This window comes from Mytilus trossulus, chromosome 3, assembly GCF_036588685.1.
Source record: "Mytilus trossulus isolate FHL-02 chromosome 3, PNRI_Mtr1.1.1.hap1, whole genome shotgun sequence".
In the NCBI taxonomy this organism is placed as follows: Eukaryota; Metazoa; Mollusca; class Bivalvia; order Mytilida; family Mytilidae; genus Mytilus; species Mytilus trossulus.
Window position 1 is genome coordinate 93,692,609 of NC_086375.1, and position 19,801 is coordinate 93,712,409.

The 19,801-nt window shown below is 36.3% G+C and overlaps 1 protein-coding gene across 1 annotated transcript in view; it reads left to right on the plus strand.

Moving 5' to 3' along the window:
* Positions 1–11,179: 11,179 nt before the first annotated feature.
* LOC134712894 (E3 ubiquitin-protein ligase TRIP12-like) overlaps positions 11,180–19,801 on the plus strand; it is a 47,107-nt gene continuing 38,485 nt past the window's right edge. The window contains exons 1-5 of the mRNA XM_063574888.1: positions 11,180–11,329; positions 13,200–13,336; positions 15,849–16,490; positions 16,646–16,851; positions 19,548–19,622. Of these exons, the coding sequence (XP_063430958.1) occupies positions 13,242–13,336; positions 15,849–16,490; positions 16,646–16,851; positions 19,548–19,622 (1,018 nt within the window). The 5' untranslated portion in view covers positions 11,180–11,329; positions 13,200–13,241. The remainder of the gene's footprint in view (positions 11,330–13,199; positions 13,337–15,848; positions 16,491–16,645; positions 16,852–19,547; positions 19,623–19,801) is intronic.

Sequence of the window (19,801 nt, forward strand, 5' to 3'; positions counted from 1 at the left end):
ACTCATTATGAAAAATAGTCCTCACCATTTTAGGAAGAGGTAAGAGCAAGGTCATTTGATATATTTCAGAGGTACAATATACATATTATTCATCCCTGCAAATCAAACAACATACCTAAGCTTGTTGACCTATTATGAACAAGTACTGAGGGACTGACTACACTGAAAACAAAAGGTATGACTTGCTGATAAGATATCGGGTATCTTACAAACACTTATAGATAGACAGGAATTGTTAAACAAAATGAGCCTTACAATATCTTCGTGGACTCTGTGGAAGGACTTCTCTGTGACTAAAACTGACACTGTGAAAGGACATCTCTGTGACTAAAACTGACACTATGAAAGGACATATCTGTGACTTATATTGACACTGTGCAAGGATATCTCTGTTACTAAAATTGACACTGTAAAAGGACATCTCTGTGACTTATATTGACACCGTGAAAGGACATCTCTGTGACTATAATTGACTCCCTGAAAGGACATCTCTGTTACTAATATTGACACTAAGGAAAGGACATATCTGTGACTAAAATTGACACTGTGGAAGAACATCTCCGTGACTTATATTGACACTCTGAAAGGACATCTCTGTGACTAATATTGACACTGTGAAAGGACATCTCTGTGACTAATATTCACACTGTAAAAGGACATCTCCGTGACGTATATTGACATTCTGAAAGGACATCTCTGTGACTAATATTGACACTGTGAAAGAACATCTCTGTGACTAATATTGACACTGTGAAAGGACATCTCTGTGACTTATATTGTCACTGTAAAAGGACATCTCCGTGACTTATATTGACACTGTGAAAGGGCATCTCTGTGACTAAAATTGACACTGTGAAAGGGCATCTCTGTGACTAAAATTGACACTGTGAAAGGGCATCTCTGTGACTAATATTGACACTGTGAAAGGACATCTCTGTGACTGATATTGACACCGTGACAGGACATCTCTGTGACTAATATTGACACTGTGAAAGGACATCTCTGTGACTAATATTGACACTGTGAAAGGACATCTCTGTGACTAATATTGACTCCGTGAAAGGACACCTCTGTGACTAATATTGACACTGTAAAAGGACATCTCCGTGACTAATATCGACACTGTAAAAGGACATCTCCGTGACGTATATTGACATTCTGAAAGGACACCTCTGTGACTAATATTGACACCGTGAAAGGACACCTCTGTGACTAATATTGACACTGTGAAAGGACATCTCTGTGACTTATATTGACACTGTGAAAGGACATCTCTGTGACTAATATTGACACTGTGAAAGGACATCTCTGTCACTAAAATTGACACTGTGAAAGGACGTCTCTGCCACTAATATTGACACTGTGAAAGGACATCTCTGTGACTAATATTGACACTGTGAAAGGACATCTCCGTGACTTATATTGACACTGTAAAAGGACATCTCTGTGACTAATATTGACTCCGTGAAAGGACATCTCTGTGACTAATATTGACACTGTGAAAGACATCTCTGTGACTAATATTGTCACTGTAAAAGGACATCTATGTGACTAATATTGACACTGTGAAAGGACATCTCTGTGACTAATATTGTCACTGTAAAAGGACATCTCTGTGACTAATATTGACACTGTGAAAGGACACCTCTGTGACTAATATTGACACTGTGAAAGACATCTCTGTGACTAATATTGTCACTGTAAAAGGACATCTATGTGACTAATATTGACACTGTGAAAGACATCTATGTGACTAATATTGTCACTGTAAAAGGACATCTCTGTGACTAATATTGACACTGTGAAAGGACACCTCTGTGACTAATATTGACACTGTAAAAGGACATCTCTGTGACTAATATTGTCACTGTAAAAGGACATCTATGTGACTAATATTGACACTGTGAAAGGACATCTCTGTGACTAATATTGACACTGTGAAAGGGCATCTCTGTGACTAATATTGACACTGTGAAAGGACATCTCTGTGACTAATATTGACACTGTAAAAGGACATCTCTGTGACTAATATTGTCACTGTAAAAGGACATCTATGTGACTAATATTGACACTGTGAAAGACATCTATGTGACTAATATTGTCACTGTAAAAGGACATCTCTGTGACTAATATTGACACTGTGAAAGGACACCTCTGTGACTAATATTGACACTGTAAAAGGACATCTCTGTGACTAATATTGTCACTGTAAAAGGACATCTATGTGACTAATATTGACACTGTGAAAGGACATCTCTGTGACTAATATTGACACTGTGAAAGGGCATCTCTGTGACTAATATTGACACTGTGAAAGGACATCTCTGTGACTAATATTGACATTCTGAAAGGACATCTCTGTGACTAATATTGACACTGTGAAAGGACATCTCTGTGACTAATATTGTCACTGTAAAAGGACATCTATGTGACTAATATTGACACTGTGAAAGGACATCTCTGTGACTAATATTGACATTCTGAAAGGACATCTCTGTGACTAATATTGACACTGTGAAAGGACATCTCTGTGACTAATATTGACACTGTGAAAGGACATCTCTGTGACTTATATTGACACTGTAAAAGGACATCTTTGTGACTTCTATTGACACTGTGAAAGGACACCTCTGTGACTAATATTGACTCCGTGAAAGGACACCTCTGTGACTAATATTGACACTGTGAAAGGACATCTCTGTGACTAAAACTGACACTGAAAAAGGACATCTTTTTGACTTATATTGACACTGTGAAAAGATATCTCTGTGACTAAAACTGACACTGTAAAAGGACATCTATGTGACTAAAATTGAAACTGTAAAAGGACATCTATGTGACTGATATTGACACTGTGAAAGGACATCTCTGTGACTTATATTGACACTGTAAAAGGACACCTCTGTGACTAATATTGACACTGTGAAAGGACATCATTGTGACTTATATTGATACTGTGAACGGAAATCTCTGTGATTGATATTGACACTGTGAAAGGACATCTCTGTGACTTATATTGACACTGTGAAAGGACATCTCTGTGACTAATATTGACACTGTGAAAGGACATCTCTGTGACGTATATTGACACTGTGAAAGGACATCTCTGTGCCTGATATTGACACTGTGAAAGGACATCTCTGTGACTAATATTGACACTGTGAAAGGACATCATTGTGACTTATATTGACTTCGTGAAAGCACATCTTTGTGACTTTAATTGATACTGTAAAAGGACATTTCTGTGACTGAAATTGACGCTGTGAAAGGACATCTCTGTGACTTATATTGACACTGTAAAAGGGCATCTCTGTGACTAAAATTGACACTGTGAAAGGATATCTCTGTGACTAATATTGACACTGTGAAAGGACATCTCTGTGACTAAAATTGACACTGTAAAAGGACATCTCTGTGACAAAAATTGCCACTGTGAAAGGACATCTCTGTGACTAATATTGACACTGTAAAAGGACATCTCTGTGACTGAAATTGACACTGTGAAAGGACATCTCTGTGACTAATATTGACACTGTAAAATGACATCTCGGTGGCTTATATTGACACTGTGAAAGGACATCTCTGTGACTTATATTGACGCTGTGAAATGACATCTCTGTGACTTATATTGACGCTGTGAAAGGACCTCTCTGTGACTTATATTGACGCTGTGAAAGGACATCTCTGTGACTGATATTGACACTGTGAAAGGACATCTCTGTGACTGATATTGACACCGTGAAAGGACATCTCTGTGACTAAAATTGACACTATAAAAGGACATCTCTGTGACTAATATTGACACTGTGAAAGGACATCTCCGTGACGTATATTGACATTCTGAAAGGACATCTCTGTGACTGATATTGACGCTGTGAAAGGACATCTCTGTGACTAATATTGACACTGTGAAAAGACATCTCTGTGACTAATATTGACACTGTGAAAGGACATCTCTGTGACTAATATTGACACTGTGAAAGGACATCTCCGTGACGTATATTGACATTCTGAAAGGACATCTCTGTGACTGATATTGACGCTGTGAAAGGACATCTCTGTGACTAATATTGACACTGTGAAAAGACATCTCTGTGACTAATATTGACACTGTGAAAGGACATCTCTGTGACTTAAATTGACAACGTGACAGGACATCTCTGTGACTGATATTGACACCGTGACAGGACATCTCTGTGACTGATATTGACACTGTGAAAGGACATCTCTGTGACTTATATTGACACCGTGACAGGACATCTCTGTGACTGATATTGACACTGTGAAAGGACATCTCTGTGACTGATATTGACACTGTGAAAGGACATCTCCGTGACTAATATTGACACTGTGAAAGGACATCTCTGTGACTAATATTGACACTGTGAAAGGACATCTCTGTGACTAATATTGACACTGTGAAAGACATCTCCGTGACGTATTTTGACACTGTGAAAGGGCATCTCTGTGACTAAAATTGACACTGTGAAAGGACATCTCTGTCACTAATATTGACTCCGTGAAAGGACATCTCTGTGACTAATATTGACACTGTAAAAGGACATTTCTGTGACTAATATTGACACTGTAAAAGGACATCTCTGTGACTAAAATTGACACTGTAAAAGGACATCTCCGTGACGTATATTGACACTGTAAAAGGACATCTCCGTGACGTATATTGACACTGTAAAAGGACATCTCTGTGACTGATATTGACACTGTAAAAGGACATCTCCGTGACGTATATTGACACTGTAAAAGGACATCTCTGTGACTGATATTGACACTGTGAAAGGACATCTCTGTGACTAATATTGACACTGTGAAAGGACATCTCTGTGACTGATATTGAAACTGTGAAAGGACATCTCTGTGACGTATATTGACACTGTAAAAGGACATCTCCGTGACGTATATTGACATTCTGAAAGGACATCTCTGTGACGTATATTGACACTGTAAAAGGACATCTCTGTGACTAATATTGACACTGTGAAAGGGCATCTCTGTGACTAAAATTGACACTGTAAAAGGACATCTCTGTGACTAAAATTGACACTGTGAAAGGGCATCTCTGTGACTAATATTGACACTGTGAAAGGACATCTATGTGACTAATATTGACACAGTAAAAGGACATCTCTGTGACGTATATTGACACTTGAAAGGACATCTCTGTGACTTATATTGACACTGTAAAAGGACATCTCTGTGACTAATATTGACTCCGTGAAAGGACATCTCTGTGACTTATATTGACACCGTGAAAGGACATCTCTGTGACTGATATTGACACTGTGAAAGGATATCTCTGTCACTAATATGAACTCCGTGAAAGGACATCTCTGTGACTAATATTGACACTGTGAAAGGACATCTCTGTGACTTATATTGACACCGTGAAAGGACATCTCTGTGACTGATATTGACACTATGAAAGGACATCTCTGTCACTAATATTGACTCCGTGAAAGGACATCTCTGTCACTAATATTGACTCCGTGAAAGGACATCTCTGTGACTAATATTGACACTGTGAAAGGACATCTCTGTGACTAATATTGACACTGTGAAAGGACATCTCTGTGACTGATATTGACACTGTAAAAGGACATCTCCGTGACGTATATTGACACTGTGAAAGGACATCTCTGTGACTATTATTGACATCGTGAAATGACATCTCTGTGACTAATATTGACACTGTGAAAGGACATCTCTGTGACTAAAATTGACACTGTGAAAGGGCATCTCTGTGACTAATATTGACACTGTGAAAGGACATCTATGTGACTAATATTGACACTGTAAAAGGACCTCTCTGTGACTAAAATTGACACGGTGAAAGGGCATCTCTGTGACTAATATTGACACTGTGAAAGGACATCTATGTGACTAATATTGACACTGTAAAAGGACATCTCTGTGACTAAAATTGACACTGTGAAAGGGCATCTCTGTGACTAATATTGACACTGTGAAAGGACATCTATGTGACTAATATTGACACTGTAAAAGGACATCTCTGTGACTAAAATTGACCCTGTGAAAGGGCATCTCTGTGACTAATATTGACACTGTGAAAGGACATCTATGTGACTAATATTGACACTGTAAAAGGACATCTCTGTGACTAAAATTGACACTGTGAAAGGACATCTCCGTGACGTATATTGACACTGTAAAAGGACATCTCCGTGACGTATATTGACATTCTGAAAGGTCATCTCTGTGACTGATATTGACACTGTAAAAGGACATCTCTGTGACGTATATTGACACTGTGAAAGGACATCTCTGTGACTTATATTGACACTGTGAAAGGACATCTCTGTGACTTATATTGACACTGTAAAAGGACATCTCCGTGACGTATATTGGCACTGTAAAAGGGCATCTCTGTGACTAAAATTGACACTGTGAAAGGGCATCTCTGTGACTAAAATTGACACTGTAAAAGGACATCTCTGTGACTAATATTGACACTGTGAAAGGGCATCTCTGTGACTTATATTGACACCGTGAAAGGATATCTCTGTGACTAATACTGACACAGTGAAAGGACATCTCTGTGACTAAAATTGACACTGTAAAAGGACATCTCTGTGACTAAAATTGACACTGTGAAAGGGCATCTCTGACTAATATTGACACTGTGAAAGGACATCTATGTGACTAATATTGACACTGTAAAAGGACTTCTCTGTGACTAAAATTGACACTGTGAAAGGGCATCTCTGTGACTAATATTGACACTGTGAAAGGACATCTATGTGACTAATATTGACACTGTAAAAGGACATCTCTGTGACTAAAATTGACACTGTAAAAGGACATCTCCGTGACGTATATTGACACTGTAAAAGGACATCTCCGTGACGTATATTGACATTCTGAAAGGACATCTCTGTGACTGATATTGACACTGTGAAAGGACATCTCCGTGACGTATATTGACACTGTAAAAGGGCATCTCTGTGACTAAAATTGACACTGTGAAAGGGCATCTCTGTGACTAAAATTGACACTGTAAAAGGACATCTCTGTGACTAATATTGACTCCGTGAAAGGACATCTCTGTGACTTATATTGACACCGTGAAAGGACATCTCTGTGACTAATATTGACACTGTAAAAGGACATCTCTGTGACTAAAATTGACAATGTGAAAGGACATCTCTGTGACTTATATTGACACTGTAAAAGGACATCTCCGTGACGTATATTGACATTCTGAAAGGACATCTCTGTGACTGATATTGACACTATGAAAGGACATCTCTGTGACTAATATTGACGCTGTGAAAGGATATTTTATGTGACTAAATATTTACATTAATTCAGATACTTTTTTGTGGAACTCCGATTTTCATATTCTGTATAAAGAATACAGGAGCTAAATTGTTTTCAATTAGTGTATTTGTTCGGTCGGCCGTCGTTCATCTGTCCGGCGTCTGTCTGTCTTCAATTTTGTAAACTTTGTCATTGTTTTATCTGTCAGCAGCATGGGTTCTAATTTTAAATTTGTTCCAACTGGTTTAACCAAAAAATCCTGTCATTTTATCCTCGAATATGACCTACAAAATACAACACATAACTGAGATTATTCGTACAAGAGGTAGCGATACACATTTCGGAATAACAGCATTTTCCATATATTTAATTTCCAATAGTTGTAATAGTGAAATATAACCTCTTTTTTTATTAACCATGGCAGCAATCTCATTCTGCATTTATTTAATACAAAATCATGATTGCAAAAAGTGTCACACAAGTTTCCAAAATTTGGTTCAAAGGAGAATTTCAATCCATTCAAGTAATAACTTTCCTGAAACCATAGACATCTATCCATCAAGAGGTTCAATAATTTCTTGGAGGAATTTTAACATTTTACATAAATGGCGATGTCAGTTCGTGTTAACTTGTGACTGGCTCAGTAATTGTGGTATATATTCGTCTTACCTCTCTCTTCCTAGATTCCTCTAGAATGTCCTGATTCTTTCTCAGAATCATTATATACATGCTAAGGCCATTTTGCATCTCCTGTTTTGTGTTTATTAAGTTTTTCCTACCAACTAACTCAACTAATCAGGATTTTACCCTGTTTGACATTGCTTTACCTAAAAGGGGTACTTATTTTGTATTTTAATCCCTTATTGCAAATTATTCATTTTTTTTTTTAAGAATCGTATTACCATGCAATTCAGTTCTTCTACAAGATTTTTTTCAAATACTCTGAACAGCGCTGTCTGCGAAGATAAAAATGTAACCTTTTCCAAATTTGGTAAGGTTCCGTGAAATCGAAATATATATAGTGTTCCTTTGCTCGGCGCTCAGATTCCTAAAGTAATGTTTACTTACGGCGAGACTTTCTGTTGTGATAAAAAGATACGGCTTTTCATATTAAAGAGGGATGAAAGATACCAGAGGTACAGTCAAACTCATAAATAGAAAACTAAAGAATAAGCAACACGAACCCAACCGAAAACTAGGGGTGATCCCAGGTGCTCCGGAAGGGTAAGCAGATCCTGCTCCACATGTGGCACCCGTCGTGTTGTTTATGTTATAACAAATCCGGTAAACATTAGACCGTTGGTTTTCCCGTTGAATGGTTTTACACTATTTATTTTGGGGCCCTTTATAGCTTGTTGTTCGGTGTGAGCCGAGGCTCCGTGTTGAAGGCCGTACATTGACCTATAATGGTTCATCTCTTTTAAATTGTTATTTGGGTGGAGAGTTGTCTCATTGGCACTCACACCACATCTTCCTATATCTAATTCGGTAGGTCACATTCATGAAAGGGACTGAGGGGGTTGTAGTTTCGACGTAAGGAACATATCCGATATCATGTGTGACACGTTTATTTCATAACGGTCAACCAACTCGTGATGGCGTCCGTAAAATTTACGAAGGGATGATTTCAACTTCATCATTTGGAACTCTTGGTTTAATAGCTTCCTTGTGAGCAGCAACCCTCTATCAAGATAATCATCGTAGGAAATGCAAGCACGGGAATATCGTATCAATCGGGAGATATATGTCCCGTATACAGGTGCTGCTGGAATGTTGCTACTTAGAAACGGAAAGTTCACAATTGGAAAGCTGAAATCATCTATTTTGTCGTAAAGTTTATTTCAGCCGACCCTCATTGTCAATGTCTAGATGTGAGTCAAGATATGAGGCCGACTTAACTGTTTCTGTTGTATCCTTTTTCTCTAGTTCGATGGGATAGATGCGTTCAATGCGAATTATTTCGTGAAATAACGTCATCTATGTAGCAGAAAGTAGAAGAAGTAATGGAAAGTTTATTGTCCTTCTCATATAATTCTGATGGTGACACCTAAACCAGCTGGAAACGGTGACCTATTCCAGTGGTATGTCCTATCACCTTATACGATCTTTGATATTGCCAGTGACAGCCTTTTCAAACCAGTTCGCAAGGGAAAAGATGAAAAGAAAAAATATCCTTCATAAAACTTTTCCTTGCCAATAAATACTCGGTGAGATTCTATGGGCAACATCCTTCATCATAAATCAGTTTACACGAAAATACCTCCCTAGTTAAAAGATTAGTATGTACCTACCATTTATTATGCCTATATCAAAACCAACTGCAACTAAAAAAAATAATTATAAATGAAAACTTGTTGCAGGATCTCAATATCGACGAAGTAAAGTCTAAACCTCCTGATAACTCCTGTGCTAATTCCTCATTCTTATATATTCCTGACGGGCCACGTTAATGATACTGATGACCTAGACATTGCCAATAATACTTCTCTACTAAATGCGTTTTCAACTGGTAGTTATATATTCCGCATGCAGGTTGCTGGAATGTTGATACACAGAATGGAAAGTTCACAATCGAAAAGCTGTTACCATCTCTTTTTCCGTAAAAGTTTTGTTTTCCATGAATACCCTCATTGTCAATTTCTAGTTGTAAGTTTAACATGTTTAACTATTTTCAGACCTAATTGTATTTAAGTTATCTCAAATTCGATGGCTAAGATGCGTTCAACAGTCACGAGCCATTTTTTTTTTATTATCATCTGTACAGACTAAGGACACGTAATTTGAGTTTCCTGGAATTGGTTTACTCAATGTATGAGACTACTATCATGACTATCGTGATATGGGATATTATTTTCAGCATTTATTTTTGTATATTTAAAAAAAAATAACTCACACGCTTGTAATTTGATAAGTGTTTGTATTCTTGGAAAAACATCACAGGGCTTACTTAGTCTTTGTTCCGTATTACATAAATTGTATTTCGGTTAAGGTTGCATAGACCCGTAGACCTATCCTCAGTCAGGTATCACCGGCAATATGTTTTCCTTTTTCCTTTTTAGTATTAAGAATTTTTCAAATTTAATATAGAGGTATGGGGATACAGGGAACATTAAAACATCAATATCAAAAAGTGCAAAAACAAACGGAATGCTGAAAAAAAGATATTCAATAAATAACAAAAAATTAACCAATTTTAAGTCTAAACGAATAAAGGTGGCATCAGTACATATTCTTAGATAAAGGAATTTATTTCAAAGGAATTTAATGAGATATTATAACTTGGTCCTTGACACAACTGACTTTAATATATAATTAACTTGACATGTTAAAAGTGCAAGCAGTTTATGTACTGTTGTCCAATGGGCCATTCCAGTTAATGTCTGCTAAATGGGGACGGATGTTCCTTTCTGAGAGGTGTAAAATTTATACATCTTAGTGGTGTCACTGTGAATTTTTTTTCATCTGACACATATAATTATACGCAAAAAACTTCTAAGGGTCTTGCTGCAGCAAGTTTTCAAGGTTAAAATAATTACATCTAAGGAAATCATACATCTGGTAGGTCTTAATTATAACATCTGATAGGTAGTTTTCATGATTTTTTTCTGAAACGTATAAAAATTCTCCCGATCCATTCCCGCCTGCCAGAAATTAACTGGAATGGCCCAATGTTATCAGGGCATCTCAAAAGTTCAAGTGCACTTTCTGGGAAAAGGGGAATCACTCCGATTCACTAAGGGAACGTAAAATAACAGTATAGTCAGTTTATTGCATAAATGAAGTCTGAAATGATTTTTTAATCTATTCAATGTAAGAAACAATATAATACAGATGTAAAAAAATGCAGAAATCTTGCACTTTTATGCAATTTTAATATTCTTCTAAACCGGAAATGTTGGAAACCACTGTGCGTGCGCAGTTTGCATTGATCATCTGTACAGACACAGATAAAATATCCAAGATTTTAATATCAGAATATTATCCAGAAAATACACGAATTTTCCTATTCTTTAGTCACAACTGGATGTAGTAGGTAAAGAAGGTTTATTTAAACATTATTTTGATAGGAAGGTCAAATTTCATCAGGTTTCCTCCTTACAAAAATATCACACCACAAAAACAGAAGTTAGAACGGTGAACACTGAAAAAATCAGACTGTACAAATGTACGTGAAGTCGTGAAACAGCTTTTAACTCATTAAGCTTTGAACACTTTAGAGTTGGTGTTGATATATTATTTGTCCAGTTGGATGAATATTGATCTAAATTTCCCAAACTGGTAATCACTGTTAATCAGAGTGAACAGTTCCTTGTGTATATTGTTTGCCTGTTCTCTCAACATTGGCAACTTAATCCTTACCAGTGGCAGTGACACAGGCACTTGTTTCTATCCATAGGAAGGTCGACTATCCATATAAATAGAAGAAGGTGGCAAACAAAAGTTTTTTTAGGTTACAAGTCTCAGCTTCGGATGCTTTTTGTACCCTTTAAATCCCTACTTTATGTGAACCGATTCAGTGAATATTTTTCTTTAACACTAAACTAATTTTATATACCCCACAGTGTACCTCTTCACGGTATTCTAATCATAATTCACTAAACCATGGCGAAAAATTGAACTACCAACTTTTCAAGCGTCCGAAGCGGAGACTGTCGTGACCTAAAAAAACTTTTGTTAGCCACCTTCTTCAATTTATATGGATAGTCGACCTTCCCATGGATAGAAACAAGTGCCTGTGGGCAGTGACCATTATGGCATTGACAACCATAGCTGAAATCATTTCAAAGAGTATTCACCAGCATACCTTTTAGACCCATAGACTTGTTCTATCCACATTACTTAGTTGTAGGTGATATTATTGACTTATTGAAGAGTGCTTGATGTGTAAGGTTCCATCTCCTAACAAATTTTATAACATCAGGGCCTAATCTAGGATTTTTGAAAGGGAGAATTGACTACTTTTTTCATGAGAGAGTTGGGAGAAGTGGTCAATTTCTTGGAGAAGTGAAATTCCATTACCATTTTGTTAGCATTGTGTTTTCGTGAACATCATTAATGGAAAATGAAGAGGTTATTTTTCATCTTTGACAAATTGGTCTTGAAAAACCTATTGCTGATCACAAGCTGGCCATGTGTTGTATGTTTGCTATCAATTTATCCATTTGTCTGTCTTTTTACCTTTTTAATTCAATTTTTAATGAAAGAATATTACAAATATCCTGTTCATTCCCACCCTTAAACTACCGAATGGTTAAAATTGTTCGGTAAATTGATGGTCTCGTGATAAATTAAAAGAAAACAAATCAGCTGGTTGATTTCACAACATCCTCAGATGAAAAATCATCGTAAAATGATAACTCAAATAGACGCTCTGTTTATTGTTTAATAGATTTGAATGTTTAATCCATGGATGTTAAAATTCATCCATCATACACAAGTTATGTCCATACACTTTTATTTTAAACAGCACTGAATTGACATTCTATAAAAAAAAAATATCAGAAGACACATTCACACAGCCGTTCACTGTACATTTCCATGATTTACAAATACCTGAGACATCAAGATATATTTAGAAGCTGCAAAAAAATATTCATTTCATGTCTTACAATTGTTCAACATTGTTTTTGCGTTTTCAAAGCTGACTTGTTCATTAATACATTTATAAACAAATGTTCTTTTCGTCATTAAGTTATCCACCATAACTAATTTAAATAGATGGCGAACATGTTCATAAAGATTTTTCTATGTCTGCTTGATTTCATTTTACATGTGTTAATGGTTAAAAGATGATACACCTAAAAGATCAATTTTATTTGATATTCTCAAATTGTTTAAACAAGATTAAACTGCATTAACATGATGAACATGATTAACATAAAGAATATTTTTCATCTTTGCAGAGTTTTTACCATCTGGCATGTGCCAGATTGAGGGTCAAGCCTATGGCAGACCAACCTGAGTTCCAGTCTGGGGGGTCACATAGAAGAAGACACCATTCTGGGGCAGATTCAAAAGTTGAAGTAGGCCAAACCAATAAGTAAGTATACACCAAATTTTACTTTTTCATTTTATAATTTGTCTTGTTTCTAAGTTCTGTACTTAATAATGTGATGATATAATCATCTCAAAAAAATGACAGATTGGCAATGCAGTCAACTTTTCATAATTAATTATAATTTGGTTTACCATTTGTACATGAATTTGAGTTAATTTTAAGATCCATTGTCATCATGATGGACAATAACCCAGAAACACTATTAACTAGTTTGCATGAAACTTTGGTGAATTGGTTAAATCTATTGATAAAATTGAGAATGGAAATGGGGAATGTGTCAAAGAGACAGCAACCCCACCATAGAAAAAAACAACAGCAGAAGGTCACCAACAGGTCTCCAATGCAGCGAGAAATTCCCGCACCCGGAGGCTGGGCCCATAACAAATGTATGCTAGTTCAGTGATAATGAGTTGAGCTCCCTTTTATTTTTTTTACATTTTACTTTTCTAAGTTTAAGGGTTTATTTGTTAAAACAAGGATTTTCCAGTTTTCTGACAACTCAAATGCTTTTAGCAGTTTTATGTGAAATTTTGGTGAACTTTGACATAAGATCCTTTCAATTTTCATGTGTTTTAGATTTTACTTTTCTTAGTTGAGGAATTTTATTCATAAAAATGCTTGATTTACAGTTTTTGAGACATTTCAGCATGTGCACTCTTGTTTTTATAAATTTCTGATAAGCCATTCTAAAGTAATTGAACTTAAATCTTTGAATAAGCAGTTGGTGTATTATGGGCTCATGGCGCAGTTGTTAATTTGTGTGGATTGGACCTTTGATTTTCCTGTTTGTGATGTTTGGGCTAGTCATTTGTGGCTCACTGTGGCTTGCTGTTTGGTGTGGGCTGGGGCTTTGTGTTGAAGTCTCTACTTTGACCTATAATTGTTTACTTCTCACACATTCATGACATTGTCACTTGGATGGAGAGTTGTTTACACATTCATGACAATGTCACTTGGATGGAGAGTTGTTTACACATTCATGACATTTTCACTTGGATGGAGAGTTGTTTACACATTCATGACATTGTCACTTGGATGGAGAGTTGTTGACACATTCATGACATTGTCACTTGGATGGAGAGTGGTTGACACATTCATGACATTGTCACTTGGATGGAGAGTGGTTTACACATTCATGACATTGTCACTTGGATGGAGAGTGGTTTACACATTCATGACATTGTCACTTGGATGGAGAGTTGTTGACACATTCATGACATTGTCACTTGGATGGAGAGTTGTTGACACATTCATGACATTTTCACTTGGATGGAGAGTTGTTGACACATTCATGACATTTTCACTTGGATGGAGAGTTGTTTACACATTCATGACATTGTCACTTGGATGGAGAGTTGTTGACACATTCATGACATTGTCACTTGGATGGAGAGTGGTTTACACATTCATGACATTGTCACTTGGATGGAGAGTTGTTGACACATTCATGACATTGTCACTTGGATGGAGAGTTGTTTACACATTCATGACATTGTCACTTGGATGGAGAGTTGTTTACACATTCATGACATTGTCACTTGGATGGAGAGTGGTTTACACATTCATGGCATTGTCACTTGGATGGAGAGTTGTTTACACATTCATGACATTGTCACTTGGATGGAGAGTTGTTTACACATTCATGACATTGTCACTTGGATTGAGAGTTGTTTACACATTCATGACATTGTCACTTGGATGGAGAGTTTTCTCATTGGCACTGGACCATACCACATCCTATTTCTGCTATAATATGAAAGTACCAAATAGCTGGATTTTCTTGCAAGTGTAAAAATGAGCCTTTAAGGTTTAGAAAAGAATAGGCAAAAATTGTGGTGTCTAAACTGTATTTCACATTAATAATTTTGTACAGTAGTATAATTTTTCCCCCTACTGTTTCCTACTAAGGTAATTATATATGTTATCAACTCCATGGCCATAATTTGACTGGAAAAGAAAAGTAAGTCCCTGGATAAATTTGAAACTTAGCAACTAAACAATCCATTGTTTACATGTACTAACAATTTTCCTAGGAAAAAAGACATGGATTATTTACCTAGAATTAGTAAGACAATGGACATGAATATCAAGTTATGTTTATGCACGTTAATTTCTAACACCAAAGTAAGAAGACTAACCAAGAACATTTTACTAGTAATTATTGGTAGTTACTCATTGGGCTTCTATGTTAATTTTATGCTTGATCGAGTAAGTCTAACAATCGTCTAATCAAAATAAAAACAATACCTATGTACATGTGCTTTCAATGTATATGCTAATGAGGCAACACTAGAGACCAAATGATATTGACGTTAGCAACTTTTTCTATGTTTATTTGTGTTCTAGGTTTTGTCTAACTTTCTCCCTTTTAAATGTTATTTGACAAAAACTCCTTATTGTAGCAAGAAAATATCCAAAATAAAGAATTTCATAATATTGAAAACCATATTTATTGCATGTTACAAAAAGTTCTTAATTGATTTCTTTTTTGCAGCATTTCACAGTCTGTTTTAATCAAGAAGAAGAAATCAAAGAAGCGATTTGCACAAAGTTCACAGGAAGGTCCAACTACCAGTAAACAAAGTAAATTGTCAGGAACCAGTTTGAAACTATCAAAGAAGGAGAAATTAAGAAATAAAAAAGAGAAATCTAGAAAGAAGAAAAATAAAAGAGCTCAGTTACCAGCTGTAGCTGTGAACCCTGAAACCATTGACACTAAACAAACAGAGGAAAAAGACTCTGATACTAATAAATATACAATTTCCAAAAATCTAAGATCAAATTTAGAGGCAGAAGTAGTTCCAGGGATACCTTATTATCCTGAAAGGTCAAGGTCAGTGTCTGGAACTAGAAGTCGGGACAGGAAAAGCAGTTTTAATAGTTTAGAGGATATAAAACTTAAAGTTGTTGGCAAAAGTGTAGACACAAGCCAAGGAACTCAAGATATTCAGGTTGATATCGCTCATACAAGTGTTCAAAACCCACAAAGTACTTGTCCTTCAAAGAAAAGGGATAAGAAGAAAAGGAAAAGCAAGGAAAGACGTTCTAGTAGCACTAGTTCTAAATCCTTGTCGCCGGAGCTTGATAGCTTACGGCGCACTCGAAGAAGCAAAACGGGATCGTGTGCTAGTAGCAGGTAAGTTTTTTTTTTTTTCACTCATGTTAAAAAACTTAATTTCTATACATTTACAACAAATCATGTGTTCCTGTATCTTAGAGCACCATAATAAGACATAAATTTCATTGTTATAAATGAGAATTTAAAATAATTATAAATTTTCTTTGAACTAGTGGTAGGCGTTCCGCTTCATCATCAAAGCGTCCTGCTGGTAGCAGCAGTCTCCTCAATACAGCCAGTGGAAGTGAGAGCGGGACATCCAGAGGGGGAGCCAAACCACAAAACAGTAGTAGTCTGATGTCAGGACAGGAGGATAATACTGATAATGGAGGTGGAAGTAGACCTCGGGAGGAAGGGGGCAGTCAGCCATCTCTGGCAGGTAAATGGCTTCAGTAGTAGTAAGGGATTTGTTATCTTTGATAGGTAAGATAATGGTGGATCAGCCATCTTTAGCAGGTAAATGGCTTCAGTAGTAGTAAGGGATTTGTTATCTTTGATAGGTAAGATAATGGTGGATCAGCCATCTCTAGCAGGTAAATGGCTTCAGTAGTAGTAAGGGATTTGTTATCTTTGATAGGTAAGATAATGATGGATCAGCCATCTCTGGCAGGTAAATGGCTTCAGTAGTAGTAAGGTATTTGTTATCTTTGATAGGTAAGATAATGGTGGATCAGCCATCTCTGGCAGGTAAATGGCTTCAGTAGTAGTAAGGGATTTGTTATCTTTGATAGGTAAGATAATGGTGGATCAGCCATCTCTGGCAGGTAAATAGCTTCAGTAGTAGTAAGGGATTTGTTATCTTTGATAGGTAAGATAATGGTGGATCAGCCATCTTTAGCAGGTAAATGGCTTCAGTAGTAGTAAGGGATTTGTTATCTTTGATAGGTTAGATAATGGTGGATCAGCCATCTTTAGCAGGTAAATGGCTTCAGTAGTAGTAAGGGATTTGTTATCTTTGATAGGTAAGATAATGGTGGATCAGCCATCTATAGCAGGTAAATGGCTTCAGTAGTAGTAAGGGATTTGTTATCTTTGATAGGTAAGATAATGGTGGATCAGCCATCTATAGCAGGTAAATGGCTTCAGTAGTAGTAAGGGATTTGTTATCTTTGATAGGTAAGATAATGGTGGATCAGCCATCTTTAGCAGGTAAATGGCTTCAGTAGTAGTAAGGTATTTGTTATCTTTGATAGGTTAGATAATGATGGATCAGCCATCTCTGGCAGGTAAATGGCTTCAGTAGTAGTAAGGTATTTGTTATCTTTGATAGGTAAGATAATGGTGGATCAGCCATCTTTAGCAGGTAAATGGCTTCAGTAGTAGTAAGGGATTTGTTATCTTTGATAGGTTAGATAATAGTGGATCAGCCATCTCTGGCATGTAAATGGCTTCAGTAGTAGTAAGGTATTTGTTATCTTTGATAGGTAAGATAATGGTGGATCAGCCATCTCTGGCAGGTAAATGGCTTCAGTAGTTGTAAGGTATTTGTTATCTTTGATAGGTAAGATAATGGTGGATCAGCCATCTTTAGCAGGTAAATGGCTTCAGTAGTAGTAAGGGATTTGTTATCTTTGATAGGTTAGATAATGGTGGATCAGCCATCTTTAGCAGGTAAATGGCTTCAGTAGTAGTAAGGGATTTGTTATCTTTGATAGGTAAGATAATGGTGGATCAGCCATCTATAGCAGGTAAATGGCTTCAGTAGTAGTAAGGGATTTGTTATCTTTGATAGGTAAGATAATGGTGGATCAGCCATCTATAGCAGGTAAATGGCTTCAGTAGTAGTAAGGGATTTGTTATCTTTGATAGGTAAGATAATGGTGGATCAGCCATCTATAGCAGGTAAATGGCTTCAGTAGTAGTAAGGTATTTGTTATCTTTGATAGGTTAGATAATGATGGATCAGCCATCTCTGGCAGGTAAATGGCTTCAGTAGTAGTAAGGTATTTGTTATCTTTGATAGGTAAGATAATGGTGGATCAGCCATCTTTAGCAGGTAAATGGCTTCAGTAGTAGTAAGGGATTTGTTATCTTTGATAGGTTAGATAATGGTGGATCAGCCATCTCTGGCATGTAAATGGCTTCAGTAGTAGTAAGGTATTTGTTATCTTTGATAGGTAAGATAATGGTGGATCAGCCATCTCTGGCAGGTAAATGGCTTCAGTAGTAGTAAGGTATTTGTTATCTTTGATAGGTAAGATAATGGTGGATCAGCCATCTTTAGCAGGTAAATGGCTTCAGTAGTAGTAAGGTATTTGTTATCTTTGATAGGTTAGATAATGGTGGATCAGCCATCTCTGGCATGTAAATGGCTTCAGTAGTAGTAAGGTATTTGTTATCTTTGATAGGTAAGATAATGGTGGATCAGCCATCTTTAGCAGGTAAATGGCTTCAGTAGTAGTAAGGTATTTGTTATCTTTGATAGGTTAGATAATGGTGGATCAGCCATCTCTGGCATGTAAATGGCTTCAGTAGTAGTAAGGGATTTGTCATCCTTGATAGAAAGGATAATGATGGATATATTCATATTCTATTATGTGTTTAAATTTTCAGGGTTGTAAGTAAGATTCATTTTTTCTGTAATCTAGCATTCCTCTAGATCTGCTCTCCAAATCAGCAGGAATGGTTAAGCTCAGTCACTTGTTTAAAAAATTAAAATGGTCACTTGATTTAAATAAGAAAAAACTTATAAATGCTGATATAACATAACATTAAGGAGTTGTAAGAAGATATAAAAAAACAAAAATAAAAAAAAGCTTAGCTTAATTGTCATGACTGTATATATGTTATTTTCTGTGACTGTATCTTGCATTAATTTGAAGGATCCTTTACTATAGATAATTGAGCTGATCTGTAACAATAACATCTCCATGTCTTATATATTATGCCGTGTATTACGATCCTAGATTAAAACTGGCAAGGAAAGGTAATACCCGGCCACAGAAAGCTTTATTATTGTGAAGGGTTGATGTTTAGAGGAGTTGTATATTTATGTTAAAAGTGAATATGAATAACTCGGAAGCTTTGATAATTTAAATTAATTGTATTGAAATGAGTTTCATGCTTTTCTTCCAGCATCAAATGCTGCAGGGGCTACAGCTATGACCTCTGAGAGTGAGACAGAAGAAGGAGATATGGGAAGATTGCAAGGTAACAAGAAATACTAGTCAATCATATATCTTACACAACAAGAAATACTAGGCAATCATATATCTTACACAACAAGAAATACTAGTCAATCATATATCTTACACAACAAGAAATACTAGGCAATCATATATCTTACACAACAAGAAATACTAGGCAATCATATATCTTACACAACAAGA